This window comes from Oryzias latipes, chromosome 11 (genome assembly GCF_053564925.1).
Source record: "Oryzias latipes strain Hd-rR chromosome 11, Olatipes_Hd-rR_3.1".
NCBI lineage: Eukaryota > Metazoa > Chordata > Actinopteri > Beloniformes > Adrianichthyidae > Oryzias > Oryzias latipes.
Genome location: NC_136247.1, coordinates 10,389,899 through 10,413,405, shown reverse-complemented (window position 1 = coordinate 10,413,405; position 23,507 = coordinate 10,389,899). Strand labels below are relative to the sequence as shown.

The 23,507-nt window shown below is 43.0% G+C and overlaps 2 protein-coding genes across 3 annotated transcripts; both read left to right on the top strand.

The window, feature by feature from the left end:
* The first annotated feature begins 57 nt into the window (after nt 1–57).
* oxsm (3-oxoacyl-ACP synthase, mitochondrial) lies at nt 58–5,060 on the top strand. Of its 2 annotated transcripts, XR_013659137.1 has the most exons (3): nt 58–1,252; nt 2,373–4,334; nt 4,445–5,060. XR_013659137.1 is itself a non-coding variant. In XM_004074108.4 (2 exons), exons 1-2 carry the CDS (start codon nt 276–278, stop codon nt 2,773–2,775), a joined length of 1,380 nt encoding a protein of 459 aa, XP_004074156.1. In that variant the 5' UTR covers nt 58–275; the 3' UTR covers nt 2,776–5,060. The 2 variants fall into 2 exon arrangements, 1 of the variants encoding a protein (XP_004074156.1); XM_004074108.4 differs by having other exon boundaries at nt 2,373–5,060.
* A 6,372-nt stretch (nt 5,061–11,432) lies between these two features.
* lrrc3b (leucine rich repeat containing 3B) lies at nt 11,433–20,563 on the top strand. The gene is made up of 2 exons (XM_011481083.4): nt 11,433–11,568; nt 15,814–20,563. Exon 2 carries the CDS (start codon nt 15,964–15,966, stop codon nt 16,744–16,746), a length of 783 nt encoding a protein of 260 aa, XP_011479385.1. The 5' UTR covers nt 11,433–11,568; nt 15,814–15,963; the 3' UTR covers nt 16,747–20,563.
* The last annotated feature ends 2,944 nt before the right edge of the window (nt 20,564–23,507 follow it).

Sequence of the window (23,507 nt, the reverse complement as noted above, 5' to 3'; positions counted from 1 at the left end):
CGGAGTCTAATGTTAAAGGGGAAAAATGCGCGCGCACAATCTGCAGCTGTTGCATTATTATTTTTAACTCCCAATAAACAATATTTGTTGTGTGGTTGCTATTTTAGTTTGTTTTAGGCTAAATCTAAGAGAAGGTTCAGGCACAAAAAGCTGGCATTTTCTAGGGCAGATCCAAAGATTACTCAAAACAAACCCTGCATGGACAGTTACTTGGGCTGTCCAGAGCTTAAGTTCATACTGTGTAACGAAAGTTAGAGCTCCATCAGGGGAAGACGATGTCCATCTGGACTACAGTCCGGGCGATAGTTCAGCCGGGCAGGGCTTTCCTTCGAAATGCCCACATTTGTCCAAAGGGAGTTAGGCTCAGCAGCGGGAGCGGACAGTCGCACAGGCGGAGGGTTGTGGTTACGGGCCTTGGGCTGGTTTGCCCTCTAGGCACCGGCTGCAATCTGCCCTGGGAGTGTCTGATCCAAGGTCGGAGCGGGATTGTGGCTCTGGAGTCTGAGGACTACCGGGGCCTCCCCTGCAGGGTGGCAGCTCTGGTGCCTAGAGGCGCTGATGAGGGCCAGTTTAAGGGGGACCGGTTCGTCTCTCGGGGGGAAATCAGCAACATGTCTGCAGCTACTGTGATGGCCCTGGGAGCAGCACAGCTGGCTCTGGAGGACGCAGCCTGGTTCCCTGAAAGCCTGGAGGAGCAGCTCAGCACGGGGGTTGCAGTTGGCATGGGTATGGTGTCACTGGACGATATTGCCAGCACCTCTGCTGCCTTCCAGGAGAGGGGCTACAAGAAAGTGAGCCCCTTCTTTGTTCCCCGCATCCTTGTTAACATGGCAGCTGGGCACATCAGCATCAAGCACAAACTGAAGGGACCCAACCATGCTGTATCCACAGCGTGCACCACAGGAGCTCATGCCGTTGGTGATGCAGCCAGATTCATTGCTCATGGAGATGCAGTTGCTATGGTTACGGGGGGGACGGAATCCTGTGTCGGGCCTCTCTCCATAGCAGGCTTTGCTAGAGCCCGAGCACTTGCCACCAAGTGGAACGACAGACCAACACTGGCCTCAAGGCCCTTCCACCCAGAAAGAGAGGGCTTTGTGATGGGGGAGGGAGCAGCGGTGCTCCTGCTGGAGGAGCTGGAGCACGCTGTGAAGAGAGGAGCAAGGATCTATGCAGAGATCCTGGGCTACGGGCTCTCAGGGGATGCCAGTCACATAACAGCCCCTTCTGCAGATGGAGATGGAGCTTTCAGGTAACCCTGCTGGAGAAAGAGCTTCTATGTTTTCTCAGTGTTCACGTAAAGTTGTAGTTTGAAGCCAGAGCTCTACCACCGCAGTTTTCAGACGTTTTCCACTGTGGGTGCTGGGCCAGAGCTGCTGGTTTTTCTGGAGTTTTGTAGAAGAACAGCACAAACCGGACCATCCACGTGACTCTTTTGAGCCGATGTTAAAGCAAGACATTGCTTTGACTCACACTTTTGTAAACTCTATTCATTGAATGTTCTTTAAAGACCCACTTTGATCATAGTTTGATCTGTTGTAAAAACATTCCCAGTGCTCTTTTAATTATGATTGTTTGATTGATTTAAATAAAAGAAAAGTTTAGTTTTCTAGGACATAGTTTCTACAGAGCGGCAGTAGTTCATTAGAAATTTGCCTCTGAGTTGTGGGCGAGACTATTGGCATGGAGCAACCGCGCCCCCTTGTGAGGGTCTGAGGTGTCTAACATAATCGCTGCAACAAAAATGGAGAGCACTGTCAGAGCAATCCAGCTGTACTGTTGTGAGCCATATTTCTGCTTGGATGAGGAAAACAAAGACGTTAATGGATCTAGTTCTCTACAAGTGAATGCATCAGATTGGAGCGAAGCAGGGAGCTTGTTGAACTTTAGCATGACAAATACAGTCTTTTTCAAACTGCATTTATCTTGTTTGCTCCTGATTCAAACCGATTTGAATAAGGAAATACTCAGAAATGCAAGTTACACCTATTCTTTTAAAACATATGTCCCCCATCAAGAGAAAAATACCACAAGAACATGTTAAAATCACAAGTTTTATCTTTCAACGAAGCAAAATTCAATAAGAAAGTTTGAGAAAAACAATTTTTAAGGAGGTTTTCTTTTGCATCCAGTCCTAAACGTTTACGTTCTGGTCTTTAAAAGACAAAATGCTCTGCTTGTTTGAACATTTCCACCTCCAACACCCTCGATCCACTCGTGACTCTGATAAGATTATCAATGATGGTAATGACTTTGTCCAGTTTATTACATGGAATACATGTTTTTCCCTGGTTTTCTTCTTTAATTGTGATTAACAGGCACTTCCTTGTGTCTGGCAGTCAGTCATGTGACCTTGTGCACACTCTCTACAGGTGCATGTCCGCGGCGCTCAAAGATGCAGGCATCTCCCCGGCAGACGTCACATACATCAACGCTCACGCCACCTCCACGCCTTTGGGGGATGCTGCCGAAAACACTGCCATCAAGAGGCTCTTCTGTGAAACCACAGAGACTCTGGCTGTGTCATCCACCAAGGGAGCCACCGGGCATCTGCTGGGAGCTGCTGGCGCCCTGGAGGCTGCCTTTACCGCTCTAGCCTGCTACCACGGAGTGCTGCCCCCAACCCTAAACCTGGACCGCACAGAGCCAGAGTTTAGCCTCAATTATGTCGCCTGCAAGGCGGAGCCGTGGCGGACTCTGGGCCGCCGGGTGGCTCTTACCAACTCGTTTGGATTTGGCGGCACCAACGCCTCACTGTGTCTAAGCAGCATGTGATCTCCCTCTGTGACCCGCATCCCGGAGTGACTAACGGTCTCTAAAACTGTTCTCAGGATTTCCTCAGTGAGCTCAAGCTGTGATGTTACTGATTGAAAAGGATCAGATCATTTGTTTCACTGATCTCTTTCTCATGATTTCTCATGATAATTTTATAAATATCTGCACCCTTTTTGACTTTAGTTGCCATGTCCATCTCATAGTGACTTCACTGATTTAGAGTGCACTGCACTTCAATTTTTACCTGAGCTAAAATGTTCAGGGAAAAAAAACTGCAACTGCCATTGTTCAGGTGTTTTTGAGGAGCGGTGGGGACAAAATGACAATACTTTTCTCTGCATAAAAAAAAGAAACTCTTTAAAAACATCAGTGATGTTGAGTCCATCCTCTTTAAGGTGATGTTCCTACTGTTTAGATCACATAAGCTTGCTCACTTCTACAAACTCTAATTCAAGATTCTGAAAACATGACGTTTGTGAGAATTATTCAATTCAGCTGAAACATTTGATGCAGAAAGTAATTTTTAACACCCGAATAATTCTCTTAATTTTTATTAAATTATTGACAGAAGTCTAGTTATCTTGACTGGCTCCTCTTGATGTGGAGGAGCAGTGTTCTGCAGCGCTACAGGACAGTAGTGGCTGACCATGGTTGGATTTCCCTCCAGGCTGTTTATGCCATCATTTCACTAAACCCGAAAACACTCTGAGGTACAGGGAGCGATTTAACAGCCTTTGACTACATTTTATTAGCTCAACACCCCACCCCACCCCCACCCCCCTTACAGCCAACTCTACTCCCTAGCCTAGTGCCTATAAAAGGAGTAGATGCTGTTTCGGATGGCTGACACTTGCATTTGTGTGTATTTCTGAAGTCTCCATTTAGATTTAATATCCATTCTTCTTTCTTGTCTGAATTCATTTCCCACAGAAAATCTAAATCCACCTTTTCCTCTGTTCTCTGAACATGAGATATGTTGTGAATGTCACCTGTTGACCTGCATTTCTTTGTGTAGTGCTCCCCCTTGTGGTGCTTTTGGCACTATGCATTCTGTCTGGTTGTTTGACATGCTTCTTTTGCTGCTCACATCTGTATCACTCAGTCAGCTTTCAATCTGGTTTATTTTTCACTCTTTTGTTTACCTTTGTACACTTTCTTTTGCATGATTAGACAGTTGTACTAGTAGCATCAGTAGCTGGATGGTCAGTCTGTTGTGGGCTATGGTAGATAACTCCCAAAAGGAGTAGGTGGGCCAACAGGCTAGGTCCACTAGTAGGTATCCAGAGAGCCACTTTGTGTCAGTTTGCTCTTAAAGATAGGCTGGAGAAAAAGCTGAGCTTGTCTGCTCTAACGTGGAAGTCTGTGCTCTGTAGCCATAACCTGTGCAAATGGAGAGCTGATTAGTTAAAAAAAAAAGTTTGCTCACATCAGTCCATGTTTAACAACTCCATCCCACTTCTTAGCTCCATCCTGCAAACCCTCTGGATACTTCTCCATGCTCCCCAACCACACCATCACTCTCTCCTGTGGAAATGAGTTTGTTCTTCAAATAACTAAAGGTGAACTTCAGATGAAACCCCTAATAGTCAGAGTGAAGCAAGGGATGGGCGATGTATCGGTGCCAGCCGATAATTGCATATCTTCTCACTCTTTCGGCTTTTCCCATCAGGGGTCGCCACAGCGAAACAACCTCTCCTTCGAGGACGAGTCGCATGGTTAACTTGGCAATGTTTTACCCCGGATGCCCTTCCTGACGCAACCCTCTCAATATAACTGGGTTTGGGACCGGCACAGAAGCAGAGAATGGAACAGGGAGCAGCCCGGATTCAAACCCTGGTTTCACGGACGGAAGGCACCGCAAACCAGCACGAGCTAAACTGGCTCCCAAAACAGCCAATAATTGCATATATGGGTATTAAAAAAGCTACTGATATTCTTCTGATTGTTTTCAGAACCATTTTTTTTAAATGTATACTTGTTTCTAATAGATTGGGAAGCTTATGTTTACATTCATTGTCAGTGCTTGACTGTTTTCAGGTAAATGTTATTTTGGATAGGGAAACATGTTGTTCCTAATAGATCCCTGGCAATGGGGAGCTTATGGTTCACAGTTATGTCCAATATTCAATAAATGGTCTGAATGCTTTCAGATATATTTATATGAAGGTTTTGAAGTGATATTTGTACCTATGAACATCCTTTGCTGTATGTTAAAAAAGGTCAAGTACAATATGATTGTCCAGTAAAAGAAAAGTTGTGCATTTCTAATAAAGAAACAAAAAGGACTTTGTGTAACTGTAGACACACTTAACTATCGGCAAATATCGGCCCATCCCTGATCTACTCTCTCATAAATGTTCTTCCATTGGTTAGATTAAGAGCCTAAGGAATCGCAAATCTTTATGCTGTGTAAAGGGTTATATTCTTTTATTGATTTTTTATGAATAGTTTAATGAAATAATGCCTTCTGGTTTGAATTTTATCATAGATGCCTTGTATTATATGATCAAATAGCCTGATTCTTTTTTTCTTTTGTTTGTTTTTTTGTTGTTGAATTACCTCATTTATAGATTTCCACAGAATTGCTCACAACTTCAAAATTACCATCCAAAATTGTAACTTCAGATCATTAACTTTGGAAGTTTCTGCTTTTGTTTTCGTGTATTTTTTCTCTACTAAAGCAGAAATGAGCGAACACAAAAGCTGAGCAGCACTTCAGTGTGAGATCACTCAACCACGCAGAGGTCAACAGTCAGCGTTTTTCTGATCACACACAGAAACAGCATGCTGATATTTTACTCTCACCTTCAAATGCTTTCAATCTGTTTTCCTTCTCTTCAGGGTGTGTAGTTTTTCAAGAGCTTTTAGGGGAAATTGACCCAATTCATCTGTATGACTTTTCTGCCACACTGATGGTTTCATCTACAGCTTGAGTGTCAAGTGAGACCAAAAAGACAATGATGCAACCAAAGCCTTGAGTTGATGTGATCAACACATCAGAGATAGGACAAAAAAAACCTTCTCATCAGCTGATAGATCCAACGTGGAGAACTGGAAATGTCCCTAACTGAAGTTGCTACTTCATGTTCTGTCCTGTTTTTCATCACCGGATGGAGACAAAGACAAACTCTGATGATGGATCACAGTCAGGGGTGCCACTTTTAGGTAGGTTTTCTGGTTTTTCCTTTAAGTCTCATAATGACTAAATAAATTATTCATCTTCCTGAACTTCATTAAAGTGCACTCAGACTGATGAGATGTGCCGGCTGAGAACGGAGCGTCCGAGTTTTCATTGAAATCTTCCCTGAGCAGGAAGATGAGTGTTTGTTGCTGCAGCAAACATCACAGCACCAACATTATAATCAACATGTGGCCCCCTTGAAGACCACAGGAACATGACAATCATCATCTCAGCAGGCTTTGTCCCACTCCTGCAATATACCCCTCGACTATCATTAAGGGTATGCATTATTAGCTGCTGATCTGGGTAGGCACTATTGATCCACATAAAGGGAAAAATGACTTTTTGATAAATCTTTCCCCTTGAATCCGTTTTATTTGACACCCCTGCCTCTTAATTAGGAGATATCCAAGCAGAAATTCGATCGCCATGGCAACAGTCAGCATGCAGTCCCTTTGACACCCCCCCATCCCACAGGGAGCTCATCTCATAACCAGTTTCTAAAATTAGATGCCCTGTCTTCCTGTGAAAGGCCGTCATTCCTGCACTCTGACCACCGTTCAGGTGCAGCTGTTCACTCTGAACATTGATCGCACTTAAACTGTGGATGGCGCTGTACACGCTGATTCCTGTTTGTGTGTGTGTGCGCGTGTGTGTGTGTGTGTGTGTAAGGAGTGCAATTAAAACGAAATAAACAGAATCCAGATCAGAACAAAGACAGCTTTCCTGTCATCTGAGTCAAAACTATGTTGTTTGAAATTGCAGCAAAAAAGGTGATTGTTTGCCTAAAAAAGAGCTAATTTGGTTGGTTTCAGGCCTAAAGACAAGAGACAAGAACCTCTGCAAAAAAAAACTAGAATCAATGACGGAATCTAAAGATCTTCTTGTTTTCATCCAAGAATCTATTTGTCCTGCAGATGGTATTGGTGGTGGCAATGACGTAGACTGAACTATTATGGATGGTTCCCTTCCTCACAATTATTGGGTCACAGTTTTGTTTCAGTTCAATATATGATTTGTGTATTACAAAACAATAACAAAATACTAAAAAAAAAAGGAAAAAACATTGTTTTCAATTGGTAATACGCAAATAACAATAAAGAAAAACATTTCAGGTGGCTTAGGACTGGTGTAATGTAAAAATAAATAACTAAATACTAAATTCTTCTTGAATTTAGTGCAGATGTTTTACACTTTCAACATAAACAGATTGGTGAGCAGTAGGGATTCACTTTCCCCATGATTTGCTTTAATGGTGTAACATACAGTTTGGTTTTAGATCCAGAATGGTTGAATCCTTTGGATGCAGGGTCCTGATCCAAGCTCCTTGTTTTCATCCATGATCTTCATCTCTGATAGAGCCTTACCTTTGTGACAGCAGGTCAGCTTTATCTTCTTCATACATTTATGTGTGTGTAGTCCACTGTCTGCAGATCCTCTTAAGGGACACCCCACCAAAGATCAGAGAAGTTTATGGGTCTCTGTCTGAACGGACAAAAATGTCAATAATCGCATGAGATTCACGTGAAAGGTTGGAAACATTTGGATGAGGATTGTAGTTCTGCAGGTTTCCTCATGACTCAGGCGGTGAGCTGTTCCATATGCTGGGAGTCTTCTATGAGCAGAGTGAATTATGTGCAGCGCAGCAGATGGGGGCTTGTTGTGTTTAATTTTATTTGTGAGGTTAATGTCTGAGTCACATGATTACAGAAGACAGCCATCTGTTTGAGTGAGCAACAGGCTGCGTGTTTGTGTTGATAAGTCGCTAAAAACGATCCAAAATAAAGGCTTGCAGTGAAAAACCAAACTGCTGAAAAAGCTGTGCTGATCGCAGAAGCCTGGGCCAAAGTGAAGAGCCAAGCACTCCGATCCCTCATTAGATAACTTGTATTCTATGCCTCCTCCTCTTCTTCTCACTCTGCAGGAAAAGTCTAATGAGAAAATGGGGAAATCTTTCATGATCTGTTCCTGGAAAAAGTCAATACGCTCAAACCTGCTGGTGACAAATACAGGATTGGGAAATTGTCCTCCATGAATCAGTCAGTGATGATCTCCATGACGCCGTTCTCTACAAGCTGTAGGGAACTCGGCAAACACTTCTCACACGACACAGATGGAAATGTTTCACAAAACACTGAAAGCGGCCAGGATCTGCAGCTCGCTGCAGGCTGCACGTCTGTGACGCTCTCTGCAGCACATGGCAGCAAAACAGCAGAGTCCCTGAGTGGAACTGACTTTCATGGTAGATCTTTATCACAATCTCCTCACATAGTAAACAGGCTGCCCTCCATTTTTAAGTGACTTTACAGTTCAGTTTCTACATTCAAAGTTAGACTGAAAACATTCCTCTTTGGACAGGCTTATTGTCAGACTAGTTAGTATTCAGAGATTATTTAACTTAATGTTAATTTGTTTAAATTAAACTTAATAACTTTTTCCTTTAAAAGGCTGCTAGAAGTTGAAGCTGGGGTAACTATGGTGCTCCGGGGTTCTGTCCTCTTTTCTTTTCTACTTCTACGCTTCCTCTCCTCTATTCTTGATCATAATTCATCATTTAGTTCTCCATGCCTCTGTTTGGTGCAGTGCGATTCATGTATTGTCCCTCTTTTCCTCTCCCCTCCTGGGGAGTGGGAGTGCTTCCAGACTCCTGTTGGCTCATCTGTGCTCCAGTTCCTGACCGTCTACCTCGCCTTTGCTCCTGCTCCTACACCTGGCTGTGGATCCTGCCTCTGGCTCATCTCTGGCTCGTCTCTGCTCTGTACCTGACCGAGTACCTCGTCTCTGCTCCTGCTCCTACACCTGGATGTGGTTCCTGTCTCCGGCTCGACTCGCGCCTTTGACTGTCCCCACAACCACGGCTGGATGAAGCTCGTCTGCTGGACTTTTATATATATATATATATATATGTAGCTGTAGATTTAGATAAGTTAATTCTTCTCTAAGAGTTCTGGTAAATCGCCTGTCCGTCCTGGGGGAGGATCCCTCCTTCATGTGGGCACCCCTGAGGTTTCTTCGTTTTTTCCGGAATCCGGTTTTTTTGGGAGTTTTTCCATACCGTGAAGGGGGGTCTAAGGGCAGGGATGCCAGTATAGCTTAGTCAGTTTGTTAGTTCATTTTAGTATTTTCCTATTGAACTCTTTGTATTCGTGATCCTTTTGATTTCATGTTTTACTTCGAAGCCCATCGAGACGACTGTTGTTGTGATTTTGGGCTATACAAATAAAATTGAATTGAATTGAATTCAAATCACAGCTTTTCTGTTTCAAGCTTTTAAATCTGAATTCTGCTGTTCTGATGGCAGCTGCAGGACCCAAACTGAAAAAGGAATGTAAGGAGGTCTGAACCGGTCACTTTTTTGTGGACTGGAGCTGTTGCAGGTGCTCAGTTGACACCGTACAGTAAAAATTGTAGAGATAACATGTTTGTGCGATTGTATGGTTCTATGGAGAGCCTTGTTGAAACAGTTTTCATAGAGATAAACTCCACTGTCATCCTCTAAATTCTCTTAATTAAAATATGAGTGAGTCTTGTGTTTCTTACAACTGTACCGGGAAAGCATCTGGAATATCTGTTCATAGTTTTAAAAAAAACTCAAAGTAGAAAATTTGGAAGGAATTTGTTTTTTTTTTTTGTTTTTTTTAAAACCTAATGGAAAAAAAGAAAATCCCCTTGTCTCCTTTATTGGTTGTTTCAAGAAATGTGAAATGTGTCTATCCTTATCCCCTAATTCGTGCCAATAGTGGGGTTTGGAAGTCTAAATGTATGTTGCCTTTTTGTCAAATCTGATAGAATGACTCAAAAACAGTCAACTGCAGATCTGTGGCCCATAATGACCAAAAGTCAACATGTTTTACTTTTACACTTGTATTTTATTTTAAAGCACGAGAAAGTATCTACTCCGTCCGAGAAACTAGTACTAATTATTTTTTACTTCTATGTCCCTGTAGGTGAGCATATCTTTGTTTGCAGGTGAGAGAAGTTAGAAATTTCTGTCATTTTAAGATGATAAATTTGGCTTTTATCATCTTCTTTGTTTATGGGACTAAAGTTAGTAAAGAGTTGGAGGTGATGTAGAAGTTCCAGTGATTGTACTAACTGTTTCTCTTTTTTTAACTTCAGCACCAATAGTGAAAATGTCTTAGTCTGGTTAAACTGTAAAAAAGCATCTGGAAGATCCTTGACCAAATGTGAATGGCTTGAAGGATCTTAAACTGGCTCATGACACTGGTTCTATCTGATTAAATGCTCCATAAATACATTTCTCCCTTTTGTGGAAATATGAAGAGCTCCAACAGAAGAAATCCCTCCATCTGTGCTCCACTTTCCACGCTCCGTCTTACCAGCTGCTTAGTGGGAGGAGTCTGATGTGGAGGTTTTTTTCTCCTCTCACACAGATTGGTCGGCTGTCCTCCAGGACCTGGGTGCGAAGAGTTTCACTGAAAGTCCTCAGACTTTTGTCAAGGTGCTGGGATGGAATGAAGATCTGTCCAAAAACAATTGTTCAGAGGTTCATGAAGGTGTGGGGCATGAATCCTCCATGGGTCCTCATGGATCAAGGCGAACTCTAAACCTGCTTGTTTTTCACCTCTCCATACTACTGGCTGCTAATTACTTGGATCGTATGATTCAGTTACTGACACCTCTCAAAGAACTGCCCTCCACTGCCATTCAACTCTCATTTCTCCTTTCCTGTAGCCATGGACCACAAAAAGAGAAATCAGTCCCACCCAGACTGTCTTGGACCCACACAGACTTGTATTTTTTCGCGAATAGAGCAGCAACAGTCCTCCAATTGTGCCTCTCTGTCCAGGACCAGACCACACCTGAGTCCCACAGCTAAGCTTATTAACACTCCAGAGGTCCACCTGTATGCTGCTGACCCTAGATGAGAAGACCATTTATGTCATTGAACCCCCCCCCCCCCCCCCAGCCCTAAACAGTATAATAGAAACCGAAGGATAATACACTCTCTAAAATGTGCTCGCCCAGAAGCTGCCGCCTGCAGATGTGAGGCTATTCATTCATTACATCTTCAAACACCATGAAGAGCACAGGAGCATCAGGCTGCTGTAAATTACCAACTGCAACAGGAAACTAGAAGACTCTGCCCTCGAAATAAAAGCATCTCGTTGGTTCCCTGAAACAGATTTGCTTCAAAATGAAAAGGTAAAGATTTGAACTGCAGTCCTGCAGCTGTGAGTTTTGTCTTCGTTCCTTAGTCATATAACACAGATGAGTAATCTACAGGATTGACCAGGTCTGTGGTGTTCAAGTGTGAAGAAAAGCATCAAGGGGAACATACACTTTTATTTATGCAGCAAGAAGATATGACAATATATATATTATCAACTTTTTTATGATTCATAAAAGTCTTAAATAAAGAAAGGTTTTTAATATCAAAATATGAAAATATTTGATAAGAAGGTCTTGCTTTTTTTATTGGGCTTCGACGCTGAAAGCACCCACCGGAAGTGGGGTTGTGTTGGTTGGGGGCTTCACGGGGAGCCCCTCCCTGTCTGTGTTCAGTCGGTTTTATTCCAGCAGCTCAAAGATGTGACTTCAGTCTGCGCCCTCCGCCCCCCTCCAGCTCAGAGCGGCTGCGGAGGATCCAGGTAAGTGGGCTCGTGCCGCCTGTTGCTCCTGTCTGTCTGTCAGCGGATGCAGTTCCGGTTCTGGGAAGCTCAGCTGTGGTTCGGTGTTTCCACCTCAGACTGGTGCGTGGTGTTTTCACCGTTTGTCCGGGTTTGTCGAAGCGCCGCGGGCATCAACCATGTACGCCTGGCAGGACTGAGGCGCAGCATCCAAACCGCAACCCCGCGCGCCGTTTTTGCGGGTTTCGGACATCCGCATCTTTGAGCGCGGCGGCGCGTGCGTGCCATTCATAAAAGTATGAATGGTTATTAAAACAGCCGGCTGGGCGCTTGCGTGTTGATTCGTTCTTTGGCTTCAAAGGAATAATAAGAAGACGACAAGGACGGCTTCTTTGTCAAAGTGGTCACTGAAATGGTTTTTTCTGCTGGAATGAAGACGCTAGAGTGTGCGCATGCTCCCCACAGGTAGAGCCCCACACCTGTTCTCAGCTGTCACTGCCGCAGGGCCTTAGGAAGCGACTTCGTTCTCATCTTCACGCTCTTTATCACCCAGATCTTTATTCGAATCCCTATATTCATCTGTAGTCTTCATCTTCTCCATCATCTTCAAAATGGCTCACATTCCGCAACTGAAAAAGTCCTTCAATAAAGTACTTTTATCATTTATTGCACACAAAAAATAATTTCCCAGAAGTGAAATACTGATGGTGAGGGTCAGGCAGAGAAAAAAAGATAATTAATCTCCATCACCCAGACTGAGCTCCTTAATGGCATTTTTTTTCACTTACTGCTGCAATCCACCGATAGCATCTGATCTCCACACATTAGTGCATGTTCCTGACTGAGTTGACTATGCTCAGTTGACCTGCAGGTCAGACTTCAAGGCTCCTCTTGCATTAACAGCCCGCTGATCAACTCCTCCGTGCTCCCAGATGATACTCCATTCATCTACACCTTGTCCCTGCTTATTCAGAATACTTAACCTTTTTTTGGAAGTTCGTGTCTGCGTTATTCAGAGGTATAGAAAGTTCAGGACAGGTAAATCTGTCAATCAATAGGTTCTCGGACTCTCACAATGATGTTTTTATGTAACTGCATCATTGTGACCCTGAAAAATGTTGTTGATGAACCTCATTGAGGTGGAGTACAGAGCACACTGCTCATCAGTTTTAAAGACCCACTCAGATGAAAATTGTGTTTTTTGTGTTGTTAACATGTTCTTTTAGCATTTTTGTCATGATGGAGGACATGTATAAGGGAAACTAAACTAAAAAATGGCATTTCTGCATATTCCTTTATTCAAATCGTTGGAAATCAGGAACAGATAAAGAATTATGTTGGAAAAGCAATGAGCTTTATGCTCCGCTTCATTCAAATGCATCCAGTTGCAGACAAATAGATCTATGTACGGTACATTATTGTCTTCCTTCTCAGAGCTGGAATCTAGCTCAAAAGTGCACGACTTCAATATTGTTTGCCATTTTTGTTGCACCGGTTATGTTAGGTTGGAGGTAGGGCTGCACGATATGAGAAAAACCCGCGATATGCGATGTTGGTGATTACTATTGCGATAACGATATAATTTGCGGTATATAAACAAATAGCAAGACAACCAAAAACATCATTTCCATTTCACTGCAACAGTTTAAAAATTATACTCCAAATGACCCTCGTCGACATAGGAGGCAAACATCAAGCATAAAAGGGCTCATCTGATTGGTCAACAATGTAAATGGGTCCTTCCGTTTGGTCAAATGCATAAAGGGATTTATTTTATTTGTTCAATATTTCAAGCTGCCATGAGTTTGTTTTAGCACATTTAAGGTAACCATTTATTGCGATTTTCGCCGTCTTTTGCGGTATGCATATTGCACAGCTTGATGTGGCGATAACGATAAATTTGCGGTATATTGTGCAGGCCTAGTTGGAGGTGTGAGGGACTGTAAGCTAGCGGAAAAGTGTGTAAGCAAAGGGATGATGGGAAGTCAGGGAAGCCTTACTCAGTGCAAACAGTCCCACACACAACTCAGAGGCAAATTTCTAATGAAATACTGCTGCTCTGCCAAAACCATGTCATAGAAAATGACCGTTTTTTTTATTTTGGCTAAAAACTGCATAATCATAATTATAAGACCACTGGGAACGCTTTAAAAAGTGATCAAAAGATTCCTTAGAGTGCGTCTTTAAGAGCATGGTCATTAATTTAGGGACTATCTGATGATGAATGCGGAAGATTTTAAAACCTCTGCGGTCCCAGACCAGCATGTTCTCTGTGCCCAAACACAAGTTATGAAGGTAAACTCATTAAAAAAAAGGCAGAACATTGAAGAGAGGGTGGAAGGCTGGTAGAATATTCTTCACACGGAGATGTGAAGACTGTGGTGAGACGTGCACATTGAGGTGAGACAGTGTTATGAGGACTTGACTCCCACGTAAATTGCTACGGTTATGAGTTTAACTGACAGTTAATGTCATCATTTTTATTTCCCTGTAGATTTCAGTTATCAGCAATTGCAGGAAGAGGCTTTCCTTCATGTGAACGACTTCCTGTCAGACTCAAAGCCTGGTTACCACTGAAGAGTGATGTTCAGTTTGGGTCAGAACAGTTTGAATCATCTGGGTTTGTGCCTGAACAGTCACGCTGAAGGGCAAGTCCTTGCAGCCAGTGTGACATCACATTTGCACGATGTTGCCATGAACTTTATTTAAGGAGAAGGTTGGATAGCTGCAGACAGAGAGCAGTTGATGAGGAAAAGAGCAGACATACACAGACAAGAAAAGTCGTGGACAGATGTTGACAACAAAAACAGATTTGAGAGACATGGTAACTCAAATAGGCAAGTGTTGATGCGGACAGATGTGAAGTGACTAAACAAGAACTGATGTGGACAGACAAGAAGACAAACAGACATAGAAAGACAACGGACATGAAAACAAGAAGATTATTTTAGAGATAAACAGACATGGACAAATGCAGACAAGAACAGAAGCAGACAGACAAGGACGGTACTTAGAGATGCAAACAGATGTGGACAGACTCGAACAACTGCAGAAAAATGATGACAGACACAGATGGACGCGGATGATGCATAGATAAAGTTGAAAATCAGACACAGACTGACGGCTTTAAACTAAAGCAGAGATTGACAGACACAGATTGACACAAAAGACTTGGACAGATGTGGACTGACTTGAACAGATCTGGTCAGGACGATCCTAACATGGAAGAACCTTAATGGACAAGTGTATGTGGGCTGACAAGGACAAGAGGGACAACAAGAAGGAATGCTAGAAAACACGGAAAGACACCGGGAGACAAGAATGGACAAACAAGAACAGTTCAGATGCGATAAGTACAAACACAGATTGACGAGAAAAGATGCGATTAGGCAAGAAAAGAGAGAATACAAACAAGACAGGGACAGAAGGAGACAAAGGTAATATGGAGAGATGTGAACATGCATGCATAAGAGATGCAGATAGAATTGGACAGACACAGATTGGTGTGGACAGAAGTAGACTGATGCAAAAGACTAAAACAGACAACAGAGAGAACAGCCTGAGGGAGTTTAAAAATTCCAGTCTTGGTAGTATTTTAGTGGTTTTTAACATGCCTTTTTCTCAGAAGAATAAGATGCTTATATGGTTTTTTGCCCTTCCCATATTTGTTTTCCACATGTGTTCTTCAATCCTGCTCGGTGAGAGAACTGTGTGCTGCTGACTTTAATTGGAGCTGAGTGTGATGTTGGGGTTTTTTCTCAGAGGTGAATCTGTGATAACTCAAAAGGCGCCAAAGACTCTAAAATAACACATCAAAGTGTGAGGAGGAAAGGCTTCCATTAAAGTCTGAAATTCATTAAAACTGTCTGAATGACACCTTTTTTTTTCAGAATGCTTGCTCATTTGTATGTAAGTGTGGCTTTATGATCCATCATTGTACACAGAAAGGTTAAATTGTAAACAGTTGAGCAGACATATGCAAAATTGCTGAGATATAAACAGGTGTGCAGGCATTCACATTGTTCAGATATAAAGAAGGGTGCATACAACACCAGTGTGTAGAAATAAAAACAGGTGTTCAGACGTATGCAGGTGTTCAGATATGTGGAGATGCAAAGATGTGCAGCCATAAATCAGGTGTGCTGATATACATACCCAGTTGTTCAGATATGAATAATGTTTGATTTGATATACACTGGTGTGCAAATACAGGAGTGCAGCAGGGCCAGGGTAACAAACAGTCATGAATGTTTTCTGTCATTTCAGGCATTCTAACCCACCTCAGCATGATGACTTCTGTCCAGATTTTGAGATTGCCAGTGGGACGACTGTAAGAACCGACTGCCAGAATGCCATGTGTATGAGGCCTCAGAGGTGGAAATGTGGACCCCGGGGGCATGTTGACAGCCGGCCAGTATGACTCTGCTGGACTTGTGGCTGTCGCGCTCCATCCCCATGTGCCTGCTCCTGCAGAGCCTTGTTCTTATGACCCTGTGCTTCCCCTCAGCCAGCATGTGTCCCAAAGGCTGCATTTGCCAACGCGATCCCCACCTCCATGGCCTCAATGTCACCTGCAGTCAGTCCCGCCTCAAAGAGATTCCCCCAAGTCTGCCTGTGGACACCGTCTTGCTAAAGTTGGACCACAACCAGATTGGCACCATTCCGGACCAAGCCTTCCGAGGACTGCGGCTCTTGAGGGAGCTGAACCTGTCTTACAATGCCGTGGAGAATTTGGGGGAGGGAGCCTTCAGCGGCATTGAGGGGACTCTGCAGGTGCTGGACCTTTCCCACAACCGAATCACAAGCGTTCACAAGGATGCCTTTGCTCGGCTGAAGGCACGCATCATTGTGGACGATAACCCGTGGCATTGTGACTGCGCCCTCCAACAGGCAATTGGTGGAATGGCACACAACCACGAGGCTGCCGCCCGTGTTCTGTGCAGGAGCTCTGAGCTCCTGGACCAGGAGGGGCGGCCATTCCTTGCTGTTGACACTGACCTGTGTAACCTGGCCAAAAGGACCACAGATTATGCCATGCTGGTGACGATGTTTGGCTGGTTTGCCATGGTCATCTCATATGTGGTGTACTACGTTCGTCAAAACCAGGAGGATGCTCGGCGCCACCTGGAGTACCTCAAGTCCCTGCCCAGCAAGCCCAAGAAACCTGATGAGGCAGATGACATCAGCACGGTTGTGTGATCACCACACAGATTTGTCAGAACCAATCCGGGCTCACAGAGTTTACCACTCCAGCATTGTAGTTTTTGCGAGAGTTTGTATGTCCACTGTCCTCCTCCAGGGGGCTATTGTTAAAAATGTATGAGTGCGGGGGGAGGGTGGGAGGTGATGGAGTTTTACAAATTAGTATCTCAGGTTTTAGTCCTCACAAGGCTTTTTAAAGTCAAAATTTGGATATAAGTTTTGGGTCAGAATCTCTCCAATTTTCCTCAACGCCCTTATTGGGAAAGTCACTGCCGAGAATATTCTGGATCCATGCATGCAAATGGAGACTTTCTGTATTAGTGTTGTTTATGAGGTGGAATGTAAGGAGCTTTGCTCCCTGTCTTTAGGTTACAGTGGCTGAATTCACCTGAAAGCATTTAGACAGCAGATAGAATGAGTTTTAGGCCACATTTCTTTGCCTGGTGGTTTTCTTTTTGCGTTATTTCTTAATAACTCATATGTAGCATATTTCCATTCCGCCTTTGATAGTTACTCTGACCGAGCAGAGAGGCGTGTTTGTCAGCACATATTTACACCTAAATACTTTAAGAAAATCCTTTGAGGCACTCAAAGCACTTCGACTCCTAGTGAGGCTTCAATGTTTACTTGAAATTATTTGATCTGTTTACAAAACACGTGGATTTACATTTAATTTACTGTAGAATATGACACACACAAACGCGCACACAGACACACACACTCACTCACTCACACACAAAAAGCAGATCAAAAGTCTTCTTAAACTTCTTGAAATTTTCCTGAAACAATTGATTCAGCTCCTACAAAGAGGGGCAGTTGTGTTTGTGTTGATGCTGTATGTAGCAGTTCGTTGGGAGATCAGCATGTCTGGATTTTGATGTTTTGTCTCTGTAGTCATGTGTGAATCCAACGTCCCTCCGGATGATGGTTTTAAAATGACAACACGACAACAGGAGTTTCTGTCTGTGGAAATCAGCCGAGGCAAATTTAGTCTAGAGGTCAAACTTCTGAAGCTGCTTTCCGTCTTCAAGAGTTCCAGTACATGCTTCAGTGGGTTGATAGTGATCGAAGGAGATCAGCAGATAAAAAAGCTTTTTTCAGGGTTTTTTTATGGGCGTTCGGTAGAGAGTGTTAGGTAGATGGAAGGCGGAAGGTGTAGCCAGGCATGGTCGCAACAAAGGTGTTCCTTTTCAATCTGAATGTCTACCTTCAGAGCAGCTTCATGCCTTCATCATCGTGTGAACGCTGTTGCCAATGTCTTCCACAGGAGACGGGTACAAATGAGAGCCAGCTTCCATGCACATGAACACTGCTGCATGTCAGGCCTACCCCCACCCCACACTGTGTCTGTGTTTCAATCAGCTGTGCCTATAGCACTAATCTACCACTGCCAAAGTCTAAGGATCAAGGTTCAGGTGCATTTTTGTGTAACATTTTCTCCAGAATGAAAGTCAGTTTGATCTCTTCATCGCTAACTGCAGTTATTTGCACCGAGCCTGTTCAGGGTGATTATTCTGTCTAGCTGAACTGCAGAGAAAGTTTAGGGATCAATTTAGTCCAGAACAGCAGAAACCTATTCAGGCCGTAAGTCTTCTTTGCCTTTTAGCTGCTCATCTGCTTCCATCTTTCCTCTGCATCCTCCTCACCCACTCCAACCCCCCTCATGTCCTCCTTGACTATGACCTATGAACCTCTTGGGTCTTTTTCCTGATAGTTTCAACCTCAGTATCACTTTAAAAACATTATAACAGTTACTTCTCTCAAAGTGTCCAAACCATTTCAACCTCTGTCCCTCTAATTATCTCCAAAACATCTGACACAACCTAGTCAGGTGTGATAATGGATCAGGGTTTTTTTTTGTTTCTGAACATATTTTTGGTGTTTCCATTTTAGATCTCGTTGAGGATGGGGGGGGCTGGCACAAAGGTTTGATTCACCTCCCACAGGGGTTGCTGTTTCTTCCTATAATGAACCTGCTGGAATCTTTTCACCTCTCATCTTTATGTCCCGACAGCTGTGCTGTTTTCTGGCTTCTGACCTCCCTCTGTGCATCCATGACGTCTTTACAGCTTCTGGTAAAGAAGAATGGTTACTTTCTTCCAATAGTGTCTGTGATGTTCTTGATGTTTATCTGGAAATCGTTTGATGTTTGATGAAACGGAAGGAAAAAGATGTGGCTTCAGTCCAGCTCTGATTCCAAATAGTGATTTTGACGTTACTCCAACAGTTAAGCCACTTTTCTGTGACCAGGACACCTGGAAGCCACACTCATGCAGGCAGAGATCTAAATCTACGTTCACACCGCAATGCCATTGAAACATCCATATATAGACACGTGTGTCAGGCCTCCGCATTCACATGTAGCTACTCAAGTTTTTACAACTGTTTTTGGTTGTAAAACACTGTGAACGCTTGTTGCTAGCTAAACCACCTCAAACTTTGACTAATCAGGGACTCAGATTTGATAGTGAAATACGGAGCAGGTGGTGGAACTCACTAAACTGAGCGTGTAGCTGGTTTATCTGGTGAATCTAAACATGATGACAAACCTGATGACGTCTGCATTTGTATTTTAAACGAAGATAAACCAAGGCCACTTTCCTGACATGATGTGACATGATGGTAATCCATATCGGCCATTGAAAGGATGCTAGCAAATAACTGACCTGTTTCCGTATTGTGTCCTGTTTGCAAGATTCCGAAATTTTGCACCAAGCCTTTCCCAGCTGTTGGTGGCAGACATGCGCTAGGAAACAGTAGAAAAAGAAGCTCCAGCTTGTCCAGTGTGAAAACACGGGCTAAAAACTTGTACAAGAACGCACATTTAGCGGTGTGCCTGGTGTGTGCGTAGCTTTAAAATGACAGCAAAGCTCCTTCAAGCCGAGCGACCCCTGCAGACCATGGGTGTGAAGTGTGGGCAGACTCTGTGGGGCAGCTGTGGTTAAATGTCTGCCTTCAGACTGTCGCACCGTCATTATGATGTGCTGGTATGTGTTTCCGTGTCTGGTAGAAGCCTTCCGTTTGCTGTGTAGTTGTTACTTTTCTGTGTTCATGTTTCTCCTCTGCAAATGTGGGGGTGTTACTCTTCTTAAAAAAAAACACGTCACTCCACCTTGCTTTAAAAGTTTACAGCACAGAAAATCAATGTTGCCAGGAAGCTTTCTCCTCACCTTTCAAGCACAAGAGAAAGCCTCTGAAAGACACAAAAATAAGCTTCACAATGGCTGAATCTTCTTTGAATGCTCGCTTTGAGGTGACCACATGTCTGGTTCTGGGTGTTCCTTTAGTTTTTGTTTGAGCTGTTTGTCAGAATCTGTACAGTAATGATGTTGACATGTGTTATAGATAGAAAACACACAGATTTAATGTAAATAGGAACCTAGGTGTTTTGTGAAAGACTTGAAATCCCTTTAATTAGATGTCTTTGAATGTACCATCATCCCGGCCTTGTGTTGTGGAGGCGAGCTCGTTCCTCGTGGCCGGACCAGAACAGTCTGTCAGATGTAAACTGCATGTACGACGTAAAGAAGCACAGTAGCCACGGAGCAGACAGTGTTTCCAAGTGCCTGAATACCTCTGCCGTCATGTTTTCGGTTTGTTGGCTTCGTCTCTTTTATTTGCATTGCTGTTCTCGCTCTTTAGTTTTTAAGATTTTATTCTTGGAAGGTAGAAAAAAAAACACATTATTGTAAAGAGATGTACTGAGTAATACTGTAATTTGCCAATTGTTTGTGCTCACGCAGCGGGTTAGCACTAACCCTCGTGGCTGTGTTCTAAAGACATACACAGAATGAAATAAAGGTGAGATAAACCACATTGTGTTTTTTTCCTTTTGTCTGCCAATCTAAAAAAATACTATCAGAAAAAAACATTACTGATGCTGCAACAAAACAGTGTTGCTGCTGAGAGAGGGATCAGTGTTGCAATAATAAAGCACCATTATTGCTGTGGTGTTATAATATGAAGCATTGATGTTGCTCCAACAACGCATCTTTGTTGTAACAATAAGATATTAGTATTGCATCAACAAAGAATCAACCTTTTTGCAAGAAAGCACTGGTATTGAAGCAACAGTGTCTTTATTGCAACTAAGTATCTTTATTGCAACATTAAATCATCAGGTTTGCAACTATCTAATAGTAAGCAACGTTGCTTTCTGTTGGATTAGAATAAAAGCAACATTGTTACCAATAAAGCATTGCTGTTTCAGTGACTAAACAACAATGTTGTAGCAGAGAAGAATCTTTTGCTGCAGTAACAAAGCTCCAATCGTGCAGCAATGAACTTTTAGCACTGTTGCCAAAACACATTAACATTGTATTAAAAAAGGGCCAGCAAAAATGCATTGGTGTTGCTGCAACAAAATGACAGTGTTGCAGCAGAGAGACATCTACAGTGTGTTGCAAGAACGAAGCATCAGAGTTGCTACAACAAAGCCTCTGAGTTTCACCACAAAGCATAAATTGTTTTTACAAAGCACCAATGTTGCATGAGCAAGCCATAGGTGTGAAAACTGTGTCTATTTCACAGCAATAAACCATTAATATTGCAGCAAAAAAGAATCGTATAAGATCGCATTAATGTTGCAACAATAAAGCAGCTGTGTTGCAGTCACAAAGTATTAGAGTTGTAGCACTGCAGTGAAAATGGTGCTGTTGTAAAGCACCAACAGTTCAGATTAATAGCAAGAAAAATGATTATAGCAATACAGACAAATTGCTAGACCTGCAATTTCCAGACAATCTTTATAAATGTCAAAAAATGAAGAGCTCTGAGCTCAGCTTTGTTTTAGATCTGCTTATGCAACACCACAAGGTGGTCCTTATTGTTGGAGAAACAACTCATTTGTTAGAAGATTCCTGCTGGAAAAATTATAACCAATTTTTTAGGCTGCAGCTTTGCTAAATAAAACGTTGTTTTTTTTACTGAACATACTTCTGCCGCTGCACAGTGGAGTAGTGGTCTGCACTCTCACCTTACAGCAAGAATAGTTCAAATCCCAGCTAGATCCTTTCTGTGTGGAGTTTGGATGTTCTCAAACTTTTGTAAGTTTTCACTGGGCTTCCTCCCACAGTCCAAAAACATGCTTTAAAGGTTGATCGTTGAATCGTAGTTGTCCCTAATGCCTGGTTTGTGCTCCATTGCCATATGTAATCACTCAGGTCGCATTGGTCGCAAGGCCATTGGAAGACCATTACCCAGTGGGAAATGTAACACAAGCTGACGACACTGCGGATGCAGCAAGATGTCCAAATCCCTCAAATGCTGGAGACAATCACGTTTAAAAAGTATAAACGTCACTTAGAGGTTTGTCTCAGTTAAGTGAACATTAGTATGAACTAGACCGCACAATTGTGGTAGGGACGCAATATGATTGATGCGATAGCCGATCACTGCGAAGTATAAGTTTGGCATCAGGGCGAGGTTTTCTGCCTCTGTATGGTCATTCGAGGAACTAAGCAAATTGTCCAACAGTATCTGGTTAGATTCTAGCATCCCGGTGACCCTAAACAGTACTAACCAGTTTTAGGAAATGACTAAATGAATAAACAACTCTAAACAACAATCGTCCAAGACAAAAGACAAGTTAAGTTTTGTGTTGTTCAAGTCAACAGATTTGTGCTTGCCAGCTCCTATCCTTTTCATTTAGGGGCATCAAGACATATTTAGAATGTCAGGGTCTATGTCTAGAAGGGAGTGAACAAGTTTCTAAACAGCAAGACAGTCTAACACACTTATGCAGGCCAGTTCACTCATTAGCTGCTCAGCTGGAGCTCATTAAGCAGCTGCAAATGTCACACCGGACCAGTCAAAACCCAACGGATGAAACCATAGCAGGGATGGTGCTGCAAAATTTTCTGGATCATGCTCCCTGTGCTGCTCTCAGCCCCACTGGGGGTTCTTTTTCACGGTTGTATTAACAGACATTCAGTTCTCAAAGAGCACAACCTGTAGTTTCATCATTCACACGTGAATATTTTGGACATTTTATTTAGTTGTGAAAATGAAATTATCAAATATTTGGTTTTGCAGTTGAGGATCACATGTGTGAGCAGAGAAGAAGGTGATTTCTGTCTTTAGACTCACTTCTGTTTTCCAAACCTGAGCCCGGGTAGGACCATTTTCACTGATGTTGTCATGGCTACAGCTGCTTAATGACTGAGCCAGCAGCTTCATTTCTGCCTTTTTTCTCACTCACTCCTCCTATTCTGCACATTTGGTTGTCCAACCTTAGTCAGGTCTGTTCACTCCATCTGTTTCAGTGTGTGGAGTTTTTAGCCAGCTGGAAGCTTTTCCTTTTGTTGACACCTACTTGGTTCCACGTTCATGTGTTTTTCTTCTATCCCTTTAGGTGAATTAGTTTGACAAAAATGTCAGGTGTTTTTCTGTCTTTTTTTGGAATTTCTCTGAGATCACAGAGTTTATAACTGTTTGCTGGATAGAAGGCTTTCTCATGTATATGACCCGATCTCTGAGGAGAGATGACCGTAAAGGATTTCAAACACGATCTTCTTCTTTTGCCCAGAGCGTTCCCTGTGCTCCTGCTTCCACTGCAGCGATTCACGCCAACTTACTACAACTGGAAGCAGCAAGACCATCAAACATGTTCACTCATTCTCAGCCTGATCAAATCATGATGGTTCAGGTAGACGCAAATTAGGAAGTCCCCTCATCATCTCCTCCTGTGCAATCTGCTGGCTCTCCTCTACTTATTTTAACATTCATTTCCAGCCATATTTATTTCTGTGACATCAAAA